Here is a 20,390-nt window from a genome sequence, read left to right as displayed (position 1 = left end):
AGAATATTTACAATGGACAAAAAGGTGAGTTCGAAACTGGCACCGTCAGCAGTCTATTGTGTAGTATTCTGTCACAAGCGTTTGTTGAGTGGGTGTTTTATGGGACAGAAAGCGACGGTTTCCTGTTCTTTTCTTCCATTGTCCCTGAGTGAATGGGAGAGAGATCTGTGTGTGTGTGTGTGTGGGGGGGGGGGGGGTCTGGGGGGGGGCGGTTGTGTGTGTGGTTGTGTGCGCGCGTGTGTGTATGTGTGGGTGGGAGTGTGTGTGTGGATCTGGCATGTATCACCATCTGTATGTCTGTCTTTGTGTCTTATTTCTGTTTGTCTGATATTGTTGAACATCTACGAATTGACACAGGGGCTTCAAAACAATCCCTGTATTGTGTGGTCTGTGTGTAAGTGGCATGAGAATGATACAGCTTGGAGGGCAAAGGAGAGCAGAAGAGAGAATGGAATTTGATGTTGTCATAATCTATTTGTTGATTTTTGTTGTTGTTGCCGTTGTTGTTGTTGTAATTGTTTGTTTGTTTTTTCACAGACTGATGAATCTGGAAGAACAATATCGCAAGGAGAAAGAAGAAGCTGATCTACTGTTTGAACAGCAGCGCCAAGTAAATTATTTTTTGTATTTCGATTATTTATTTACATACAATTATGCCAGAGAGAGTGAGAGAGAGAGATGCCACACGCACACGCACGCACGCACACACACACACACACACACACACACACACACACATTGCAATTCAAAACAACGAATCGTAACTCAGTGCAACACAGCGCAACCCACAGCACCTTTCTGCACCACATATAGACCAACACACATACAACATATATGCATACATACATACATACATACATACATTATGCAGATAGTCAGTCACTTATCATTTAAATTGATTATAGCCAGTTAAAAGATGAACACATGACGTGGGCAGGACTATGAGAGCCGCATCCAGTGTCTGCAGGAACAAGTGGAGCGTCACTCCATGATCTCCAGTGTGGCCACCAACCACTTCTTTGACGACTTTGAGGAGGAAGAGGAAGGTCAGTCTTCGTCTTTTTTCTTTCCTTCCTCTCACTGTGCAACATATTGAATTATTGATACATATTCTTTATTCACTTTACCAAACAAACAACAACACATACTTCTCATTAAGAAAAACATTGAAAACAAGACAAAGTGCAAAAAATCCTTATGTGTATACAAATGTTTGGAAAAATACCTGACAGTGTTTAGTCTTCCTTATAGTTTTAGTGGTGGCAGCAGCAATGGCAGTAGCAGTGGAAAACATTACACTAGCTACCAGCACATTATCTTGTATCCTCGATTTGGCAAACGGGCAGTAGAAGTAGAAATAGCCGCAGCAGTAGTGGTAATAGCAGTAGCGGGAGAAATAGTAGTAAACATTACATCATTATCTTTAGCATTGCTACCAATCGATAATTTGATACCCTTGACGTGGAAAAAAAAAAGATTGGTGCTTTCAGTATTAGTAGCTTCGGTTCCAGCAGCTTTTGTTACTACTTTTTGTTGTTGTTGTTGTGGTTCTTGTTCCTGATGTTGGGAAATATTACTACATGATCTTTAACGTTGACGTCCCCAATGAGGAATACAAAAATAGGAGTTACACATGCAATAGTAACAGCAACAGCAGTAATTGCGATCATTGCTTTATGTTATTCAAAATGTTATACAGATGCAGCATTAGTTGGAAGAGAAATGATAGTAGCATCTTCGCCGATGACGAATGCCGATGATGATGATAAAACGAGGATGACGACAAAAAACAAACGCATTGCTTCCAGATTGCAAAACATACTCATTTTGAACAAAATAATACATTGACAGCCCCAGCTTCCGAAATCTTTACCACACCTACAACCAGGTCTCGTCCGTGAAAAGTCACAAGCATTATCAGTATTGTCATCATTGACGATTGATATGGATACTTATATAGCGCCTATCCTCGGTCAGAGGCCAAGCTCTAAACGCTTTACAAACACGGGGTCATTTACACAACAGACTGTGTACCTGGGTAGAGCCGACTGACGGCTGCCACTGGGCGCTCATCATTCGTGTCCTGTGTTATCTAATCAGATTTTAGGCACACACACATGCACACTCAGACATGTAAAATTTTACGTGTATGACCGTTTTGTTTTGTTTACCCTGCCATGTAGGCAGCCATACTCCGTTTTCAGGGATGTGCATGCTGGGTATGTTCTTGCTTCCATAACCCATCGAACGTTGACATGGATTACAGGATCTTCAGTGTGCGAGTTTGATTTTCTGCATGCGTACACACACGAAGGGGGTTCAGGCTCTAGCAGGTCTGCACATATGTTGACCTGGGAGATCGGAAAAATCTTCACCCTTTACCCACCAGGCGCCATCACCTGAATTCGAACCTGGAACCTTCAGATTGAAAGTCCATGCTTTAACCATTCGGCTGTTGCGCCCGTCATAATTCATGTTCAAAGCTTTTGTTTTACTTGTTATAGTATGGGGCTGTTATTTTTGTTATTGTTATTATCATATTTCATGTGGTGGACAGAAGTAAAATGGACAGAGCGGGAGACCGAGCTGGCGGCTTGGGCTTTCCGCAAGTGGAAGTATCACCAATTTACTTCTTTGAGGGTAAACAGTTTTCTTCTTCTTCTTCTGATACGTTTCTCTCTCTCTCTCTCTCTCTCTCTCTCTCTCTCTGTCTGTCTGTCCAATGTATTTATCTTTCTGTTTGTGCCTATCCATGTGTCCATGCGTGGATCTACCTCTCTATTCATCTGTCTGTCTACCACTCGCACAATCACTGAAAGAGAAAGGTGTACACATCGTGTGACAGGACGAGGGACAGGACAGAGTGGAAGGGGAACTGACGGGATTGAGGCGTGAGAGAGAGAGGAGGGGGAAAGAAAGAGAGGGTACCAAAACAAATTCTTATTTAGCAGGGTATTGAGATAAACAAAATAACAATATTGCTTTTCCCACCTGGTCATTGGATGCAAAATCAAGAAAGAAAAGCATAGAAAATTTTTTTTTTTTTTTTTTAATTGGCAAGAACTCGAGCTCGAAAAGTTTAATCAGTGTAGGTCATAGTCCGTTCTGACGGGGGAACAGTGAAAATCAATGATTCATACAATTTTGCTGACTAGTTCATTTGGATAGCAATGTACTGACAGAAAAGCATCATTAAAATACATCATAAATATAAGATCATTCAACTGAGCATAATGATGCGCCGCGTAAAGCCTTTGTATAAGTACATACACACGTTCCTTATTGTTGATTCATTTAGATTTGCCATAAAAGAAAGCAGTCCAGAAGAAAGAAAGTATTCACAATATTTTTGTGCAATATACTTGTCGTAAATCACGAAAAACCTGACAACAAAAAAGTAAATGTTGTTCATCTTCATTTTCATTCCTACATAGAAGACACAGCCAATTGGCACATGTAGAATTTATATTTCTGTAACTGTTATGGATTGTGTGCTTTGATACCGTTGTTTTGAAGAAGAGAGAGAGGGAGGGAGAGAGACAGACAGACAGATAGGTTGAGAGAGAGAGAGAGAGAGAGAGAGAGAGAGAGAGAGATATGGGTGCAAGGAATCTTCATAGTTACAGAAAAAGACAGAGACAGACAGATAGGCACAGAGAGAGACAGACTGGGAGATATTGGAACAATAAAGCCTCATAGTTTTTCTTTGTGCTGACAGGATGATTTATGGGGCAATGCTATCTTCTTGAAGGAAGCCAACGCCATCAGTGTAGAACTGAACAAGAAGGTCAGTCATTTGTTTTGTCTCCTTTTGCCTCTTGCTGATTTAAGACAGATTAATGTATTATCGAACAGGATAAATTTGAATGTTTTTGTAACTAAATTCAGCAGAGACGTTATGGAAAGCCTTTTGGGTATCCACGTAATCCTTGAATACTCAAGCTTCAAAGAGCATTTTTACCTGTTTTTCTCAGAGCTACCAGTTATACTCTTGATATTTTAAGATAATGTTTGCTACTGCAGAATGTTTGTTGCACTGTCCTGCAGGACACCTGTTATTGTTGTTTCATGTTAGTTTGGTTTGGATTTTTTTTTCATCATGTTCATTATACTTTCTCTTTTTTCTTCTTTTTTTCTTTCTTTTTTTTTTTTAATTCCTTTTTTCATACAGTAAAACATGTGTCTCTTTTTTCTTCTTTTTTCTTTTTTTTTTAATTCCTTTTTTTTCATACAGTAAAACATGTGTAACATCAACAAGTAAAGAACAAGAGAGGCAAGGCCTTCAAGACTCACTTTGATACACTTTTATAAAAATCTAATCGTTAAAATGTGTTCTGTATTTGTTATTATAAAACTTCGGGTTAAAAAAAAAAAAAAAAGAAAAAAGAAAAGAAAAGTCCTAACCAGATTCGAACCCCACGTGTTCGGGTGAGCAGAAACTGTCTTACCCATTACACTATTGTGGCTCCTTAACTGACGTTCTAAAATTTAATATTTGGACATACTTTTTTAAAGGGTGATAAATCAATTGCGGTATTCGCAGTGAGAACGCTGTTTAAATTATATTGTTTTGGTGTATCTTGGGCATTCAAAAAATCTTTAAGGGCAATAAAAAAATTCTTTTTAAGTCCGCGGTAAAGGAGACGTGGCTATTGCCACAATCACACTGCAATAGATCTAGATGTACAAGTTTAGTTACACCCGCCGGGAATGTAGTACGACATGGTCGATTCAATTTCTCTTTTATGTTCATTCTAGTTTTATAGTTTTAAAGTTGGTATGAAAATTTAGTATTTTGTTAAATTGATAAAATGTAGAACCAAGTACAAGTACTTCTAAACGTCATATGAAGTGAAAAGGACTTCATTTTGAGAAAAGTCAAGACTGGAAATTTTTTCGTTTCATCAATTGAAGGGTATTAACTCGCATGGTTTACAATTTTTAACTGTGAATTCTGACTGATTCTGTGGATATTTTTATGGCAGTTTGGGGCATAATCCAGTAAGTGATGAGGCGTTCAGAAATCTTTCTCTGAATAAATATTTAACGGTCTCCTTCTCCAACTTTCCATCACATGTTATCATGTATTGTCCATTGAATATAGGACTGAACGGGCAGGTCAACAACTTGAAACAAAATGGCGTCGTTCGCGTTCGCGAAGAATATGAGCACGCGCTTTGAATATGTATAAATATGTGTACGCAATTGATTTTTGCCCATGACCTTCAGGGCTCAGCCAATAGATCTATAAAGTCCACTCGTCGTATTGATTTTAGTATTTTCCGAAAAAGACCACTTGGGCGAATGAACATAGTGAAAGCCCTGTACACTGAGAGTAAAACACACAAGCTTTTTATGTATTGAGTGTAATTTCAAAATGTAATGTTTAAGATGAGAAAGATCAGTTTAAAGCAAATTAAGTCCCCTAGCATTAATTACAGATTAATTTCCCTTTTTTTCTGTCTGCACCAAAACGTTTGCAAAATAAATAAAACTTCCATGCTTAGCAAAAGAAGGTCCTGTTTGAACAAAAAATGATAATAATGACCGCTCTTGTTGTTGTGTCAGAATATCAGATCAAAGTGCCAAGTTTAGAGAATAAAAAAAAATATATAACAGTAAATGCAGTTTGCATATAATTTGGCTTCATTTTTTATTTTTTTGTGCCCATCCCAGAGGTGCAATATTGTTTTAAACAAGATGAATGGAAAGAACTGAGTTTTTCCTATTTGTATGCCTAATTTGGTGTCATCTGACAAAGTATTTGCAGAGAAAATGTCAATGTTAAAGTTTACCACGGACACACAGACACACACACACACACACACACACACACAGAGAGAGAGAGAGAGAGAGAGAGAGAGAGAACCGAACACCGGGTTAAAACATAGACTCACTTTGTTTACACAAGTGAGTCAAAAAAAGTAGCACGTATATAGCACATATAATAAAGCTCATGTCATTTTTACAAATATCAAAGTTTGTGTTGTACATGTATCGATTGTTCTTTTGATTTTTAACAGACAAAACAAAGGGAAGACAATCACACACACTCAAAGGAAGGGACACTGAACACTGAACACTTTAATGTCAATAGCTTTACAGCCCTAATGACATGGGGGTTCATAATACAAATAACAACATGCATCAATAGTAATAATATTGATGAAAACCAAAGCCAAAACTAAATCAATCAATCTGTGCAACAAAGTGCAGTTCGACCATCCATTCAAAGTAATGGCATGTAGTGAGAAATAAAAACAAAAACATATATAAATGTATAACATAAATATTTTCCATATGAGAATGACAACACAGATTTCACTTTTCACAATGAGCAACACCTGATACTATTTTATTATTGTTGTTGTTTTTTTCGTCACATGTTATTCGCTTCGGCAATATATTTTGCAAGTGACTGTAGTGAAGTTTCCTGATTTAGATTAAGCACTCCAAAAATATCTTCATTCTTTGCTAAATTTGTTTTAAATACAACACATTTTTCTCGAATATCGTCATAAGCTTTACAACTAAACAAAAAATGTAATTCATCCTCCCTTAAATGACCGCACATCGGACAAGGGGAGAGTAACGAGGGCTCAGTCTGAAACCACTTTTCATAAGCATTCAAACCAATCGTTCTCGTTCTAAATCTGGCGAGACTTGTTCGGTGCCACTTGTTTGACATGACTGTGATATATTTTTCTGTTTGAAATATACTTTTAAAACTATAAAACCATCTATATTTCTCAGTGCTTTCCATTTTACAGTGCCAATTCTGTTTATATGAAGCAATTAGCCTATCTTTGAATTCTGAAACAAATCCTTCTACACATCCAACTCCCTGACACATCCACACAATCCCAAATCCATTTACAGTTAATGTCTTCTTTACAAAATATACCCAGTTTTCCTTCCCTCTCTCATGTTCATTTACTAACATTTCATACGCCTGCTTACATAATCTCGATGTGGGTAGCCTTATTAATTTTAACCAATATTTTATACATTTCACACATGATTTAATATATAATGGGTATCTACCACTTTCTCCATATAATACAGTATTTGAAGCATGTAATGGAACATTTAAAAAACGTTTAATAGCTAATGTATGTACTTTTTCTAAATCTTTGTTATCAGAAAGTCCCCAAATTTCGGCACCGTATGTTATCATTGGTTCTATTTGAGTATCAAAAAGTTTCCAAAATATATATGAATCTATCGAGCCTAACTTACGTAAACACCTTAAGATTTCTATAACCCCCTTCTTCCCCTTTTTACAGATCTCTGCTACTGTCCTTGTCAAACTCAGCTTAGTTGTAAAAATCATACCAAGATACTTATAAGAATTAGTTACCTTCACTTCATCAGTTCCATAGTGCCATCTTTCATATCTAGATAGGTAACCACCTTTTCTAAACACAACTACATTTGTTTTCTCAAGATTAACTTTTAAAAATAATCTATCTGCTTCTTGCTTTAATATGTTCAGCTGATTTTGAAGTCCTATGGCCGTGTCAGACAAAAGAATTACATCATCTGCAAATAACATCAGAAACAGTTCAACAGCCCCAGGGATCATCTGAATCCCATGTCTTCCTTTTTTCGTTATCTCTCCTGCCAGTTCATTAATAAAGAACGAAAACATCATAGGGCTCAACAGACATCCTTGTTTTATGCCACGTTGGCAATCAAAAACATCTGAATATACACCCTTCTCACGCACACACGCTAAAACTGCATCATATACACCACGCAGTGCCATATAAAGCTTACCATCAACACCAGTTTTACGTAACACATTCCATAAACTATTTCGATTCACAGAGTCGAAGGCCTTCTGAAAATCTACAAAAGCAACATACAATTTTCTATTTTTTAATAAATGTGTTTGTACAATTGCATACAATGTGAAAATGTGGTCAATGGTGCTGTAACCTGATCGAAATCCAGCTTGCTTAAGGAGACAGGAAGGGATTCTGAGAGAGAGAGAGAGAGAGAGAGAGAGAGAGAGAGAGAGCATATTACAAGAATAATTACACAGTGTTATGTTACAAATAACAATAATAATGATGATATTAACAATTACTTATATTGAGTGGGCTAGGAGAGCCACAATGCATCTACATCTATAGGCAATAATATGTGAACAAGGATGGCCAAAAAGAGAGGGGAATCATCATGTAAATAAAAATCAAGTCAACATGTACATGCATTCCATTTCCACATCTTCACTTTATCATTGTGTAAACAATGCTTCATATGGCATCCACTTTAAACTGAATAGTGCTGCATCATCTGTAATTCTAGCAGGATAGTTCATTTCTAAGTATCTGTTTCGTAAATTTGCAACATATGTTTGAATGCTTGGTTTAGTATTTGCCAAATAACACTTGTAGATATGAAATTTTGCAGTAAGTAGCATGAAATCTAATCCGGCATCTGTAATGAAGTCTTTTTTTTACCAGAAATAACAAGCTCTTCACATTATTTGAACATTGAACTATGGTGACATTTTTCGTACAACATTTTTTTCAAAATGTGTCCAAAAAGACCTCGTTTCAGGACACTGGCATAACAAATGTTTGATATACTGAATGTCTTGATTACGAAGTGCACACATGGGATCTTCAACAATCTTACAGTAGTGCAAATACTTTTGAGTAGGTAAAAGCCTGTGTATGACTCTTGTTTGAAACCATTTTAACTGAACATCCTTGCACTTAAAACACTGTTGAAAAATAACATTCCAATTCAGTTCAGAAAAGATATTGTTCCATTTGATAACAGCTGTTGGCAACACGTCTGATTTCAAGAAGACAAACTGAATGTATTTACTACCCTTACTAATAGTGAACCAAATCTTAGGTTCAAGAATATGATATTGTGCAATTAGTTCAATGGCAAGTTTTTGGTGATACTGTCGAACTGCGTTTATAACACTATTATCGAACAGAAAATCAGTTACCAAAATATTTGGAAATTTTTCCTGAAACTCATCAAAAGTAAGAAATCTTACATTTTAGTATCAAAAAGTTGACCAATAAATAATATGTCATTATCTACCCATCCTTTAATGAAGACAGTCATACAACCTCTCAAAACATTTACATCGTAATGGATATAATCTGCTATGAATTCATCTACATTCACTGGAATACATGATTAATGGAGTTTTTTACAGTGTTTCACAAAACATGTTGTTACAATGTCTCATGCAAACATGTAAATATTCTTCACCATTTGTTTCTATTTTTTCCTCACTGGAAAGAAATCAAAAACAGAATTTTGAAAGTCTGTCAGGCACTTCAGTCGATACAACCAGGTAATTTTTAGTGCAGAAAGATGACTATGTACATTCACCATTTGCAAACCACCTTCTGAATAATTTTGTTTTACAGATGACGTTTCTTTTCAATCTTGAATTGTTGACCTTCCAAAGGAATTGAAACATAGCATTTCATGTCTCAATGCAACATGTCATAAATAGATAGGTAAACAAGGGAAGCTACTAATGACTTAAGAACAGTTATTTTTCCAAACGGCGTTAATTGTCTTCTATTCCATTTATGCATCAATCTTTGGGCTTTTACCTTCAAAGTTAATATCAACTGTTCTATTCAGATCAACACAAAAGAGTACACCTAATATTCTAAAATACCTGGATTCCAACAAAAGTTTTCATTGCGTAAATAACGAACTGTGGAAAGTTCCATACTACCAAACCAGACACAGTTTGTTTTTTCAGTGTTGATATGTAGACCAGACTTTTTTGGAAAATAATGTAACACTCTTGTACATTCTCCATAATATTTTACACTACCATCCAAGCACAGAGACTTGTCATCAGCAGACTGAGACAACAGAAGTTCATTAGCATTAACCCGCATGCCCATAATTTCACTATTCTGTCTTATCATGATAGACATAATTTCTGCACAAATCAAAAATAAATATGGTGAGCATGGATCCCCCTGTCGTACTCGTCTTTATATATCAAACCATTTAGAATACTGTCCATTTACTGAAGCACATGACTTCACATCTTTATAAAAAGTAAAGATCCATGAAATAATTTCAGGACCAAAATTAAAGAAGCGTAATGATTTTTCCCAGAAAGACCATGGATCACTGTCAAATGCTTTTTCAAAATCCACTGTGAGTAACAATCAGCTGTGTGAGTAACACAGCTGAGTGATCAGATCTGCAACTCATCCCTTTGTCAGAACCAGTTACATCACTCATTAAGTTTTCAGAAATAAGAAAGTAGTCCAGACGTCCTTGTTTTATACTGTTAAACTTTCTCAATGAGTATTTTCCTTTGACAGGATAAAGATATCCAAACACGGCCAATATACTTTCCATTTGATTCTGAAAACTCTTTCTCCACACAGACACGAACGAATGCGCGCACGCACACAAACACACACGCACACACGCACGCATTTGTACGCACTCACAAACAGACATACACAATCACGCACGCGCGCACTTTTACAAAACATGCATATGCACACACAGACACGTACACACAAACGTTCCCCCTGTCGTCTCTCTTTCTCCTGCTCCTCCTCCACTTCCCCCTTACCCCTTACCCTCTTTCCACTTTTTCCCTCTCTGAGTGGAAGGACGTAAAATTGAAGAGTATTCGACTGTTGCTTTTTCGGATATTGTACTTGTCAAGGTTATTACTGTTGATGTTGTTAGTTCGCTCAGCATGTCACGTAATAGGAGAAGGAAGTGGCGAAAGACAAGTAATGTTTTCTGTGGACAACCTTTTTATTAATTGTTGAAGGCAATGGTGTTTTTGTTACACTATCAGAGCAGAGCTGAACAAACAAGAAACGAGTTATCTTTTTCAGTATGTTATGCAATGTGAGAAGGGGGTAGCAAAAGGACAACTGATGATTTTTATGATGTTTAACTATCTGTTGTAAGTGATTTTATTCGCGCTAGTTAAATCTTATTTCTTTTTATCGTCGCTCAGATTGTTCATGTGACTATGGTAATGGCAGTGATAGGCTGATGTTGCTATTTGTATTTGCTCTTTTGTTTGTTTTTGGTTGCTTCTGTTATCAAACCTGTTGCTACTACCAGTTCACCGCTTTTTTTTCTTTTTTTTTGTTCTTTTGATTAGCTGGATGTTTGATTGATTTATGTATATTTTTTTGGCTTCTCTGATTGTTTGACAGATGTATCGATTTAAATCATTCGCATACGGAAATGTTAGACTTTTCTGGAATGTATCATTTTTTGCTGTTGACTCTGTGTGTGTGTGTGTGTGTGTGTGTGTGTGTCACAGGTGCAGTTCCAGTTCGTCCTCCTGACAGACACCTCCTATTCCCCTTTGCCTCCTGAACTCCTGCCCTCTGAACCAGAAAAGGGTCAGGACCTTGAACCCCGACCTTTCCCCCGCACCGTGGTAGCCGTGGAAGTCCAGGACACCAAGAACGGAGCGACGCACTACTGGTCTCTGGAGAAACTGAGGTAAACTCTCTCTCTTTCTCTCTCTCTCTCTGTTCGTTCTCTGTTTGTTTGTGTGTGCGTGAGAATCGTGTTTTGATTTTTGTTGTTGTTTTAGGGGGACGGTGGTTGTTTTGATTCTAGGATATATTTGATGTTCTGCTTGCCGTTGCCATGTTGATAGTAGTAGTAACAGTAGCAGCAGCAGTAGCAGTAGTAGTAGCAGTAGTATTTTCATGACGACATCTTGCTATAGCGCATATTCTTAAAGTTCTATGGGCTCTAGTAGTTATGTGTGTGTGTGTGTGTGTGTGTGTGTGTGTGTGTGTGTGTGTGTGATAGTCATGTCCAGCTAAGACCATCAGAACAGCAGAGGAAGCAACTGCTGTCACCAACTATCTGAGCTAGAATTCGTTTGTTGTGGAGAGTCTTATCCAAGTCACATCCCTGCTCGTTCAGCCAAGAGGGCTTTAGAACAATCGGCGTTGGGCTACAGCGCTGAGGGCAAGTGCTATCTTGCCTCCAAGTTTGAGAATCACGTATGTATGTATGATTGTCAGTCGTGTCTGACTATGACCATCAGAACAGCAAAGGAGACAACTGCTGTTCCAACTATTTGATTATAGTGGAGAGTGTCTTGCCCAAGTTACATCCCCACTGTCTCGGCCAAGAGGTCATGGACAGTCGGCGTTAGGAATCATCGTCTTTCACAAAAGACTAAGCTGTAAATGAATTTCCATTGCAGTTGGGGAAAACTTTGATCTTACAGCTCCCACTCTGCTGTTTGCCCAACAGTAACCGTGTATTAATCTATTATATAAGCCGTGCCTTGAGCCTTTCTTTTTTTATTGCCAACAGCACCTGGTGTTCCTAGGCGGTCACCAAGCCATGTAGTAGAAGTAGTAGTAGTATACCTAACAGTAGTAGGTAGTAAAGGCAAGTTAACAGCAGCAGAAGTAGTAGAACTAGTAGTAATGGCAGCAGGATTTTGGCAGTACCATTACCAACTAAAGAGTAACAGCAGTGTTAGTCATAGTTGTAGCAGTGATCTCAGTTCGTAAAGTTCCGTAAGAAGTAATAACCGCGGTAGTCCTGTAGCAGCAGTGGTGGAAGCAATGTGGTATGTGCGGAATGAAGAACCCCAGTCTTTGCATGTTTTGCCCTTCTGCTGTTTCCGCACTATGTCTGAATGCTTTGAACACGTCATCCATTGTGAGTGTATAGACCAATTCTGGACTGACATTCTTACATGTTTGTGATCTATGGTTCATCTGAAGTTTGTTTGAATGCATTGGTGTTGCTGGAAAAGATGTCAATCACTGCTGTTGGTGGAGGTCTGGCATCATGTCGCAAATTAGGAGATCGTGTAGCTCCGCTTTGCATGTGTACGTGGGAAAAGCACAGTTTCATGCGTCAGAAGAGACAGTAGACATATACTGGCCATTCACTTTTAACATACATGTTCACCATTTTCATATGTCAATACACACGCGCCGCTTTATTCAATCCCCGTCATGCTTTCAGATCATTTTCATCCACATGTTCATCATTTTAAAATTTTCAGCTCTCAACCCCTTCACGTCTTTTGTGGCTTCACTTTCGATTTCACCTCCATCTGTGTTTGTCCTGTTGTAAGCTTGTATCAAAGTCTCTGGTGTTTGCAAATTCACGGGTACTGTCGCTGGAGAGATGGGATTACAGTCTCTAATGTGGAAGGCTGCTCACTCAGTCCAGCCACATGACAAAGCAATTCTTGTTCCTCTTATGGTCAACCTGAACAGGCTCAACTGAGCTCACTGAAGTGATTCAGGAGCAGTGCATGGTTTCCTCTGGTGGATGGCCTCTTCACGAACTGCTATTTGTAGCATCCTGAGGACTCATCGTGTTGGGCTGCGACTAGATGTGTCTGCTGTGACTTGTACTGAGGAAGTGTGAAGGATGGCATGGGATGCACGGTAAAGGGGCTAGCAGAAAAAGCCATGAATCAGTTTATTCAAAAGTAGATGTATGTGACTAAGGCTGATAAAACTAAACGAGGCATTGAATTCTTTAAATTTGCTTTGTAGTTTCTTTCAAAAAATGTCTTCTATCCGACTAAAATGGGCTAAATCATTTTCTGGCATTCTGTCAGATAATGTCGTGTTGTTTGTTTAGTATCTATTGTTCGAGATGTATAATTTTCCTCTGCATCGATTCCCTGAACATTTGCAACAGTGTACCCCAATCATACATATAAAAAATACACATAATCAGTGTGTGTGTGTGTGTGTGTGTGTGTGTTCGTTCTTTCTTTTGCTTAACATCTGTCCACATTTGTGATTTTAGACGAATATATATATATATATATATATATATATATATATATATATATATATATATATGTGTGTGTGTGTGTGTGTGTGTGTATGTGTGTGTGTGTGTTTGCAGAGTTGTTCACCAATATGTCCGTCTCTGCAGTTCCGTATGATTCAGAAAGAGCACTGTATACCTTCCCAGTCAGTGCCAAATATTTTGATTTCTACCACAAGATATACAAGATATCCCAGTTTTAATTTTTGTGTACTTTTTAAACACCTTAGGCCTGTCAGGTGTTAAGACGGTGGTTTAACATGATGGAAGTTTCCCTGCTTTACACATACAGAAATCTCATGTTTTTGTGAACGTGTCGCGGAAAGACCCCCATCACGAACAGAGCGCACAGCGTTAGCTAATAACATGACCACTTAACGTATAGGTAAAACGAACTTAAGACATCTGAAAGGGTCATTGTTTTTTTCTGTTTAATCCATCATCTATTCTACAAAGAAGCCTCTGGATGGAATCACATGTGACTGTTTTGTCAAGCAGTTTAATAGAAACTTCATCGATCCCTCTTCCGATCACAGAACAAGTAAAAGAATAAAAGCTCAAATTTTGAGGAATTTGCGAAATTGTGGTGAACAGAAGACAAATGATTCAGACCGCCATGTTGACTCTTGGCAGCCATCGGCATTCTTTCCCTTTTGTGTCAGCACAGTGGTTGTCTGTATGTCTTATTTTCAGGACCTGATGTTTACTGTATTTTTTCCTCTTGTTATTTTGGAGTGGGAAATGAAGAATTGGCTACTCAGTCCAAATGTTAACAAATGTACGTGATGCGGCACGGCTGTTTGCCGTTCAACGTTAAAACAATACGGGAAGAAATAAAACTCGCTTTGCACATTCCGAAATTGGTTAATTAATCATTCAACTGTAGCTGTTGCAGACATACTCCCTGCACTCATTGAATGAGTGTGTATATGTGTGCTGAAATAGATGAATGTGTATCTGTCTAAATTACATTGAAGTAAATAGACAATAAACCAGTGAGAAGAAGAATTAATGTTCTGGTAATGAAATCGTTCAAAGCTACAAGGCTTCACTTAATATTCTAATAAGGACTCACGACGAAGGCAGATTTAATTTACCATTAATTTCATGTCGTATCACTACCCTGTGGAATTTTAGGAGTCATGGGGAAGGAGCTTGGTACTGCTTAAGAACAGCATACTGACAGAGAGCGAGATAGAGGGGAGCGGGGGCTGGGGAGGGGGGGGGGGGGACGGACATAAATCCATGAACTGTCTCAAAAGGTCAACCCGGAAGAAAGCAACCCCATTTTACAGACAAACATTGGCATAGCAAGAAGGGAACTTAATACATCCAGTTTATTTTTTAATAAGATATTATTAGTTTATCTTGGTTGCCATTAATCGTTTGTTCCTTTTTATCCCCGTATTAAAATTTCCCAGCCGTCTGTCGACCTATCTTTTCACTTTTGTTTAGTTCTAAGGTAATTAGTTGATTTTATTTCTTTCATATTATTATACCTCACATATTACACTTTTCAAGCACAAAAATATATTATGACTCTGTGCTTTTTTTATGTGCCTTGTGTGTGTGTGTGTGTGTGTGTGTGTGTGTGTTAGGGTGAAAGAAAGAGTCCCACTATTTACAAATTGAAATCTTGTGCGTGTTTGTTTTGAAATGTTTTTTATTCTCCACTGATGTAACCACTCATGCGCGTGCACACAGGGATGGGAAACTGTGAAAGATAGAGAAAGAGAAAGAAAGGAAAAAAGGAGATTGATGTAAACACAGATTTAAAAGGAGGTTTTTTTCTATTGTCTATGCTTGTTACAAACGTCACTTGCATACATGAATAACTGGAATACCTGTGAATTTACTTTTTTACCCAACACATATTAAATTGTCGTCTACCCTTGTCCGGCCTGCGTAACATATGGCTTATTTTGGCAAAAAGACAATTGTAATCTTACATTAGTGTGTGTAAACACGCATTTCTACAAACATGTCTACCTTTTAACACATACAACATTTTGTTTTCACAAAAATCCCAGCTTTGATTTCACAAAATTCAATATTTTGATTCCCTAAAATTTTATAGCCACATAGCAAAGCAGGTGTCACATTTTCACAAACGTAAATGCATGGATTCCAGTGCTTGGTCACTGGCGGCTTTTTGTTCAAAAAGGCGTTTGTTCTGTTGAATTTAATGACTGTATATTTGAGCAAATGGACAGTTTCTTATCTTTGATCATAAAAAGTAAAAATGTAACAGTGATCTAGTGTACTGTGGAGAAAAGCGTGTTATTTGGGCTGAAATCAAATTATTTTCCTTTCCGATTCTGGTTTGTTTTTTTCAGTGCATTCTATTGGCAAAATGGTATCATCTGCATATGGAAACACAAGTATTAGTCCTGGCGGATGTAAATCAGTTTCAAATGGAGGAGAATCATTTACACTGATATTATTTGGTTTCACATATTTATAATTGTGCAACATTGATCAGACAAAAGATAAAAGATCACACATATTTTTAATCGACATAAATAGTAAAGCAATGTAACAAGCGTTTAGTCCACAGATTTCTCAACTCAAATGAACATATAATCATGTAGGTTTTTACAATTTGGCACACATTTGTTTACAAATACAGGCATACAAAGACATATACAATGTTTGTCTAATCCACAATTATTAGACTCAAATTTAACGTTCACACCAATATCAGCCAGCTCACAGAATGATCATCACTTGGCCAAGAAGATTCACACAAACATACAAATACGCTGATTAAAATGTGGCCCAAACTCGTCTTTGGCCTCCAGAAACGAGACATATATCACATGAGGCTATTGGAAGCAGACAAGTGTGGTCCCACAAAGGCATACATATGTGGCCCACAGAGGAACACAAGTGGTAATGCGTCTGCTTCGGAAGCGAGATAAAGCACACAGATTCGTAAGCAACGCCTGGCAGTATTTTCCCTTCTCCGCCAGACGTTGAGCGGTTGAGTGGAAACTCGTCATTCGGATGAGACTATAAACCGAGGTCACGTATGGATCATGCACTTAGCGCACGTAAAAGAACCCATAGCAAAAAAAAAAGGCAGAACCCTGTAGAAAAACCCACTTTGATAGTAAAACAAATATATTTGCATATTGAGAAAGGAGTGGTGGTTCACTGCAGCATTGCGCTCTACCGGAAGAGAGCAGCCCGAAATTCACACCGAGAAATCTGTTGTGATAAATGTAATACAGTGCGATGCAAGAACAAACACAGAAACATAATTGATAAGGAAATCTTCCATTTGTCATGTTCCTTTCATTTGTCATAAACACGTAGCAATACTAGCATTCATTATAGTAGTAATAGTTTATAACATTACAGTGATTATATGCAAACACGTTTTACTCCAACAAGGGCACACAACATCAAGCCATGCTGTTCAGCGCTTCCATTCAACATACACACAGATGAATAAAAAGTTCAGAGAAACATAGCCAGAAACTTCGAATGAACGTGGTTTGATATCAAACCATGCAGTCTGTATAGTTCCGTCTTTATGTTTTATAGACCCTGTTTAAAACTTTTGTACAGACATTGATTAGCCTTGAAATAAACGCTGTTTTGTCTTTGCACATTTTTTCCTGCTGTTGTCGTTGTGCGAACATGTTAAATTGTGTGGCTTCGAACAAACTGGAGGTTTCTTCTCAAATGACGATTCTGTTTGTTCCTCTATACTTTTGATTTCCCTTTGTGCCAGGTGATAGGAAACACTAAGTAACAATGGCTTTACATTGTGTGCCATTGTTTTTCAAGAGCATCAGTTGTTGTTCTCGTTCCTTTCATAAAAAAGCAAATACGTGTACGTGTGTGTGTGGCCCTTGTTCGTCTTTTAGCTGTAAGGGCCCCGACTCCAGTTCACAGACACACACACACACACACACAGAGAGAGAAAGAGAGAGAGAGAGAGAGAGAGAGATCCTTACAGCCCTGCGTAAAGTGCGTTTGTTTTCTGTTTTTGTGTCTGTCTGTGCGGCCCGGGGCTTCGTGCCTCTGTAGACAACGGTTGGAAGTGATGCGAAGTGTGTGCAATGAAGATCTGTCCCCGGATACCCCGGAGGCCAAGTCGGACATTTTCAACTGCCTGTCAGCCTGTGGACAGCAGAACGTGTTCAACTTCCGCAACCTTTTGCCCAGCAGGTGATGATGGCACTCACTGCACCCTGATGCTGATGCTGCTTCTGCTTTCTGTCTGTCCGTGTGTGTGCATCTGTTCTGGGTGTGGAGTGACGTCAACGGGGATGTTGGGGGCGTGGGGAGGGGCTATGAGGTATGCGTATGTGGTTTTGGTGTGTAAGGAGCTCGTGTGTGTGTTCATATTTGCGTGAGTGTGTTCTGGATGCACCTAAATTTATTTCTTTGTCTTTGTGTCTGCAAGTGTGTGTGTTTGTGTGCGTGCGTGTGTGTGTGTGTGTGTTGTAGGGGGAAGTGGGGATTGGGGCGTGTGTTCAGAATGCACAGTCCTGCACCTGTTTGTGTGTCCGTCCTTGTGGGAGCATGGTGTTCTCAGTGACAGGATGTAGATAATCATGGTTAAGGATTGGAAAGGAGACAAAACCGGGAGACAACTATGCTTTATTATTTGGGTCAAATCCTTGGTGGGGATGAAAATGTTGCAATTTTACTGACACACCTATTCCACACATGAATGAGGGGTAAGTAGGGAAGTTGGGTGAGTGCATTTCTTTTAGTAAGAAATGTTTCCGTGCTTCTCGTGCACGCTTTTCTGGTGTCAGAACCATCTCGCTTCTGGCGTCTAAGGAAGCTAAATTCCATTATCAGACTGTCATTGTTTTGACAGAATGAGGGGACAGGGGGCTGGTGGCTGATGAGATATTTTTTATTTGTTTATTGTTTATTTATTTATTCTTCATTTGTTAATGTATTTATCTGTTTACTTATCTTTATTTATTTGACATGAACAGTGTTCATAAACCAAGTCTGAATAAAAGACCAAGAGCGCACAAACAAATAGTCATCTTTGTTCTACAACACACAACTTACATCTAATGATATTTAGCAGCTTTCATCAACATGCACATGGATGATTAAAAGTTCGGAGAAATTCCAGAACCTTCCTTGATTAAAGCAGGAATTAACGGCGCCAATATCACAACAACAAACTGAAAGCCGACATAATGAAATGACTGCTATGCTGTATAAATATTATCGTTCAGTTACAGCCAGAAAGATGGGGTATTTGTTAAAATGCATTTAGATTTCTTTTCTTTGGAAATGAAGAAGGAGAAAAAGAAAAGACACAGGACAATACAAAACAAAAGTGATTATAAGATTTTTTACATAAGATATAGATATCTGGGACGGTTTTTGCGGGTGGAAGTGCACAAGAAACTGTCGACACGTTTTGATTTTATTGCATTTTCATTGGCACAACAAGATGATTGGTGATGAGTGGTGAATAAGCCACACATCCACTTGATATCCCTACCTGTCCAATCAGACATGCTTTTTTTTTTTAATCTATATTCGCCGTTTTGGTACAGATGGTTTAAGATACACTTACTTCGTCCACTGATACAGTCGTGAGTTCTTATTAGACGGAACTAGGTCTCACAACTTCAACATATTCACTCTGTCCTTAATCGTTTTTTGAGAGCGTGAATCATTCAGTTACCAATGAAGAAGAAGAAAAGAGAAAAAGCGAAATTTGAATTCACCGTTGACCATAGATTATGTTCAACCATGCAGCAATATGAACGTTAAATCATTTACCGTTTCATTGGCTTTAGGTACCAAGTGTAGGCTATCCTCATCTATCCATTGAAAGTGATATTTGTCCGTTTTGACTTTCATGACCATGTGTGATGTTTTCCCCCTCTATATTGTCATGGTACTCTCAACACATTCTTGTCGTCATTTGCATTTTTCACAGGGTAGGTGGATCCATTTTATCGCTCATATATGCTGTCAGTGGTGTAAGCCAGTTAGATTTTGAAATGATAGTATTCACTGTCTTAATATATATATATATATTTGAATTCACCGTTGACCATAGATTATGTTCAACCATGCAGCAATATGAACGTTAAATCATTTACCGTTTCATTGGCTTTAGGTACCAAGTGTAGGCTATCCTCATCTATCCATTGAAAGTGATATTTGTCCGTTTTGACTTTCATGACCGTGTGTGATGTTTTCCCCCTCTATATTGTCATGGTACTCTCAACACATTCTTGTCGTCATTTGCATTTTTCACAGGGTAGGTGGATCCACTTTATCGCTCATATATGCTGTCAGTGGTGTAAGCCAGTTAGATTTTGAAATGATAGTATTCACTGTCTTAATATATATATATATATATATATATATATATATATATATATATATATACATACAGAGAGAGAGAGAGTTTAGGACTGTTAACGGCAAACCTTATAATTCAGACACAATCTTCATTGTGTGGGTATGATCATTTGACTGCGTTGTGGTTCTTGTTATCCTTGTTGTCCCACCGATGATTGATTATCAAATACAACAAATTACGGTCTGAACTCCTCTGTTGTGTATCTGTTGAC

General features: G+C 38.1%; 1 protein-coding gene across 4 annotated transcripts in view; it reads left to right on the top strand.

Moving 5' to 3' along the window:
* LOC143287552 (kinesin-like protein unc-104) overlaps window positions 1-20,390 on the top strand; it is a 123,257-nt gene that overhangs the window by 67,025 nt on the left and 35,842 nt on the right. For 3 of the 4 annotated variants that reach the window (XM_076595633.1, XM_076595632.1, XM_076595631.1), the window contains exons 19-24: window positions 538-610; window positions 938-1,046; window positions 2,558-2,640; window positions 3,719-3,787; window positions 11,306-11,490; window positions 17,854-17,994. In XM_076595633.1, coding sequence (XP_076451748.1) covers window positions 538-610; window positions 938-1,046; window positions 2,558-2,640; window positions 3,719-3,787; window positions 11,306-11,490; window positions 17,854-17,994 — 660 coding nt within the window. The remainder of the gene's footprint in view (window positions 1-537; window positions 611-937; window positions 1,047-2,557; window positions 2,641-3,718; window positions 3,788-11,305; window positions 11,491-17,853; window positions 17,995-20,390) is intronic. The other variant, XM_076595634.1, reaches the window with a different exon arrangement.

This window comes from Babylonia areolata, chromosome 11, assembly GCF_041734735.1.
Source record: "Babylonia areolata isolate BAREFJ2019XMU chromosome 11, ASM4173473v1, whole genome shotgun sequence".
Classification (NCBI taxonomy): domain Eukaryota; kingdom Metazoa; phylum Mollusca; class Gastropoda; order Neogastropoda; family Buccinidae; genus Babylonia; species Babylonia areolata.
This window is presented reverse-complemented; position numbering and strand designations above follow the sequence as displayed.